Source organism: Musca vetustissima, unplaced genomic scaffold (assembly GCF_032173495.1).
Source record: "Musca vetustissima isolate MV318-11 ecotype Yass unplaced genomic scaffold, APGP_CSIRO_Mvet_v1 utg40237, whole genome shotgun sequence".
In the NCBI taxonomy this organism is placed as follows: domain Eukaryota; kingdom Metazoa; phylum Arthropoda; class Insecta; order Diptera; family Muscidae; genus Musca; species Musca vetustissima.
The window spans coordinates 40365-45613 of record NW_026881244.1 but is presented as its reverse complement, the minus strand read 5'-3'; the positions used below and the strand labels follow the sequence as shown (position 1 = coordinate 45613).

The following is a 5249-nucleotide window of genomic DNA, read 5'->3' as shown; positions in this document are numbered from 1 at the left end:
TATGCAACTTAGTATGATGTTTTTTCTTACATTGCATACATCTGTGCATACTGATGCATTCTTGGCTCGTGTGTCCACTCGCAAGACAATTGTTGCATAAACGTTTTTCTTTTGCAGCTTCGATTCGCTGATTAGCTGACATGTTGTTAAATCTGGGACAGTTTCGCAGTATATGATTTTTTGCGCATAGAATACATCTATTTGAATTTGTGTTTGGATTATTTTGAGCTCCGAAGTTGTATCGTGAAGATTGTGGAGCGTTCTGTTTTTTTATACGACTAATTCGTTCTAACACTTGTTGTCTGTTGATCAAAAATTCTTCCATTTGAGACCATTTTGGTAAGTCCGCATGTGACTCAAGTGACTGTTCCCATAACGTCAACGTTTCTATTGGAAGTTTTTTCGAACAAAGGTATATTAAAATTGGATCCCACTCGCCCACACTGATGCCGTGTGCTTTCAAAATTGCGAGACAGTCACTGATTGTTAATTGGATCCTTTTTATGTCTGCGTTATTCTCGTTTTTTGCGGGCGCTATTTCGAATAAAATCCGCAATTGGTTGTCTACCAAAACTCGCTTGTTTTCGTAGCGTTTCTTTAGTGCGTCCCATGCTAATGAAAAGTTTAGATCTGACAATGAGAATCTGTCTACGATTCTGCCAGCTTCACCTTTAGTTTTATTTTTTAGGTGATATAATTTTTGTGCTGGTGCCAGTCTGGGGTGATTGCCATATATGGCCATAAACATGTCCCTAAAGGTGGGCCATTCTTCATAGCTTCCGTGGAAGTCTTTTGTATCACATGGAGGGACTTTAATACACACTTCTGACATGTCAAATGTGGTAGTTGGGGGATACATGGCCGAACTATGAAAAAGTGAAGGAGTTGTTTGGTCTTCTCGTCCTGAACTGGTAGACTTTTGAAGAGACCTTTTTTCACAACTTCCATATGCAGTTTCATATGCAGTACGTACATTATGCCAGTCTTCATCTAATGATTCTAATTTTGTTTCTATCAGCGAATCTGACAGATCGTTTTCGGACATATCTAATATTTTAGCACATGCTCCCATTAAGTTCTCCATGTCGAAGTGGAACCTTGCACAAATTTATTTATTTAATTAGAGTTCTATTATTTGTATATTTTTTTATTTTTTATATATATTTATGGACTTTTATTATTTATTGTAATATTATTTGGGTCAAAATTTAACAAAAAATGTAGGCTTTAATAGAGTTTTGCTCAACAAATATTTATTTTTTAAATTTTGAGAGCAATCTTGTTATTATTTTATTATATTATTATTAGTTATTATTTGTATTTATATTTATTAGTGTTTCTTTTTATTTTATTGGTAATATTTTTATTTTAATTTGTTTTTATTATAGAAATGGAATGCAATATAATGTAATGCAATTTCCACTAACGTGCGTTACGTTTGTTACGTTTAGTAATGTTTGTTACGTTTTGCTGGTTTACGTATGTTACGTGTTCACTAATTGGACTATCGTATTGATGTGAACAAGAGTACTCGGTATCGGTTACTCTTTAAACGTATGTCACTATTGCAACAAAACAAAACAATATGTCTGTGAATATTGTAAATAATAAAAATTAAATACAAATTTAACAATAGTGAAGTGTTTTAATTGGTGTTTTATTGTTATTCAAATATTTGTAATTGATTTATTTTGATAATAAATAAATTATCTTTGCAAAACAAATGAAGAATTGTTTTTGTTTTATTCACTTGTTGTCAGTGTTGGGCTTTGCCGTGTTTGTGGCTGAAATATAAGCAGACGGCAGGGAGATGTCAACACTGATGTGGATTAAAAGGATTTTGTTGGAAAAATTGGTTTTTGAAGATTTTTGAAAAAAGTGGTATTTAATGGCAAATCTAGGCCGCTAATTCGTTTTAAAAGGCTCGAAGGACCATGTACAGATTCCCACAAGGACGTAGGATCTGTTGTTAATTCTAAATTCAGACGAATTTAGAGCCTTTGGCTTATGAGTTGTCGGCAAAAGCAACAACTACAACACATACAAATATACAAACACCACAAGTATACGTATTATACTCACGTGATGTTTAGGCACAATTAAAAGAATTAAATTTTTACTTTTCCTTAAGATGAACTGCCAGGCGACAGTATATTTATTAAGTTAATTTAGGGTTTTTATAAATATTAGATCAGGACGATCTGGTGGGTTCACTGCTTGATCAAGAAGTGGTTGGAGATGGAAGGATCCCGATTTTGGTCCTTTTCGGAGATGGGAGTACACCGATGACTTAAAGCTCCAAATCGATGAGGTTGTCATCGGTGTTAATAGTGTGGTACCCACGTACTGCTTGATGGCCGTGCGGACGTCAACAAAGGTATTAACTAAATGTTATAAACAAAATTAAATGACTGAGTCAAAAAAATAAATGAATTTAATGAAATTAAAGTGATTTAACACTCCATACTATGCTGGAGGGTATAAAAAGTACGTCACTGTATCTTATATTAGGAAATAACAAACCACTTCAAACATAATACAATATGACCTACGTGATGTTTTATTTATGAAAAAATACTTATCATATGTGCACACAAAAATAATTGTTTATTTTCGTATTAGAAATATATACAAAATTAGCAAGATTAAATAAATTATTTTGTCGTTTTCAGAATTTCCGTAGGTACATTTTTAACGTTGTTTTGGTGTCCTTCATACCACGTTTTTAACCGTCGCGTTATTTCAACAAAAGACGGTCTTCTTACTGATTGTTCACGCCAACATTCTAACATTAAGGAGTAAACAGCAGAAGGGCATGCTTCCGGACAACTTAACAGTTGTCTAGATCTTACTAAATTTATTACTTCCTGATTGTTGTGTCCGTAATATGGCTAAAAGTACATTATTTAAAATAAGTAACTATGTGTTATATATGGGCATTACCTGTATTCCGTAACTGTATATTTCCCACAAAACGACACCAAATGACCATACATCGCTTTCTGTTGTAAATTTTCCATACAATATAGATTCCGAGGGCATCCAACGTACTGGTAATAAGGATTTTGATTGAACCCTGTTAGAAGATATATTTATTATATGTAACCATACGACCATTTATACTACCTGTAGTAATCTGAACTATAAATATCGCGTGATAGACCAAAATCCGATATTTTGACCATTAGGTTTTCGCCAACTAAGCAGTTACGTGCTGCCAAATCTCTATGAACATAGTGATGTCCTGAAAGGTATTCCATCCCTTCGCTTATTTGAACAGCTATCTTTAAGAAATCATGTTGTGTTAAACATTTGTTTTCTTGTGGCGAGTTTGCGATTAAAAATTCGTGCAGATCTCCATTTGACATGTATTCAAAAAGCATGCAAAAAGGTTCCTTGTTTAAAACGACCCCAAGAATGCAAACAATATTATGGTGTTTTAAATCGGAGATTAATTCTATCTCGCGTTTAAAGTCTTGCTGTGTTTTATAAGAAGCATCCTCTTTAAGTGCTTTAATGGCCACGAATGTTTTTTCCCCACCAGCTATAGCAAGTTGTCCTTTGTATACTTTACCTGCATTAAATGTGCATATAATTAATTTTAAAAATAAGATTTAGTAGAAAATATTACCAAATGCTCCTTCTCCTAATTCTTCTACGAACTCAACGTCGTTTAGCGAGTAATGTGGAATTTTTAAAACTGGCCCCTTTTCGGCATTATTGACAAATATAGATAAGGAACCAGTACCGCTGGTAATACGCGCCACTTCTACTGAGGGGTTAATTTGTGAGTTTCCATATATGTTTTTATCAGCATTTGGAGTGTTTATCTGTGTAAGAACAAAATATTAGCAATTTAATTACATTATTACCAAATTGTTTATAGAACAAATACATTTTGAATACTTGTCATTTCATTATTTCTTCTCCTTTTGAAAGCAATCAAAGCTGTATATGTTAAAATAATACTCGTCAGGACAGCAATGATTATAAATAAATATAACCAAATGTTATCTGAACACCTCGGAATGTTACATAGTTCAATAACTTTATCAAATGATTTGTCATCAACAAAACACCACGGTTTTTCTTCAATGCCTCCCGGATTCCTAAAATCAAAAATTTTATATACATGATTTAATAGAAAGTATATGATATTATTTTACCTGCAGTAGTTCTGTCCAACTAATTCAGGATAGTCTGAAAGATCCTTCATAAGCCACGACCATCGTAAACATTTTTTACCAGAAGATGATGTACCCAATATGCCTCTGTAACTTGAACCATCATCCCAATAGCAGTTTTGAGATATATCAACGTCTATTTCAATCCCAAGATGAGAGCAATCAGTATGACGAGGAAGACGCGAACATTCTTCAAGTGGCAGTTTTTGTCCTATTACTGGATGCCTCTTTGCTATTGCATATTCCCTTTGACATAATTCATTCTCAAGTAACTCACATTCTTCACGACAAATTCGCTTTAAATTTTCTGTATCTTTTGTTGGAGGATATTGACTAGATATATCCATAGTAAACGCGTCATCGTATCCTTGTGAAGTCTTTCTTTTCAGAACAAACTTTCGGTCATTTAAGTTCTTTTCCAAAAAACGCTTGTGCATATTGTGGACTAATTTATTTTCAGCTCCACCAGCAGATTCAGCCGTCAAATTTTTTTTAAGTTTTCGTTCTTTATATGCAGCTTTATTTGCAAAGTATAGTAGATTAGTTCTTTCTGGAGTACGACATAATGGCAAACTGCTATAACACAAACTCGGCAGTGCATATATACGACAATTTGGGTTCATATCTCTAATTTCAACACAATAAATTGATATAAATGTTATTTGTCAGTAATATAATTATATATTTATATATTCAAATAGTACGTACGTTAACTATGTCTGGGTTTATACATGCAACTTTTTTAAGAAACTCTGCTGCTGCTCTCTACGATTCTCTTCTTTCCCCTTGTCACTTTTTATACCTCTCACTTCTAAGAACTCAGCAGATTTGCTTACAAAAGTTGCATGTATAATCCCAGAGTGAAGAAAGCTTGAACATAAAAAAGTATTTTGTCATAACTTCTGTATTAATCGTTTGATTAGATAGTATTCTCTTGGAAATACTGTGTAACAATCAGCGTCTGCCAATAAGGGATGCAAAAAAGTGAATAATCCCATATCTGTTTCTATTAGTAGTGCTAGTCTGGAAAAGGCTTCAAAACCTCACATGGCTCCCACTATGAAA

The 5249-nt window shown here is 33.4% G+C and overlaps 1 protein-coding gene across 1 annotated transcript; it reads right to left on the bottom strand.

Annotated features, from left to right (window-relative positions):
• Nucleotides 1–2654: 2654 nt before the first annotated feature.
• LOC133327229 (tyrosine-protein kinase transmembrane receptor Ror) lies at nucleotides 2655–4813 on the bottom strand (the record flags this gene model as incomplete). Its single annotated transcript, XM_061535789.1, has 6 exons — nucleotides 2655–2891; nucleotides 2944–3076; nucleotides 3127–3574; nucleotides 3632–3830; nucleotides 3896–4109; nucleotides 4167–4813. Coding segments are annotated over 6 exons (1878 nt in total), but the record flags the coding sequence as incomplete, so codon positions are not given.
• Nucleotides 4814–5249: the final 436 nt, after the last annotated feature.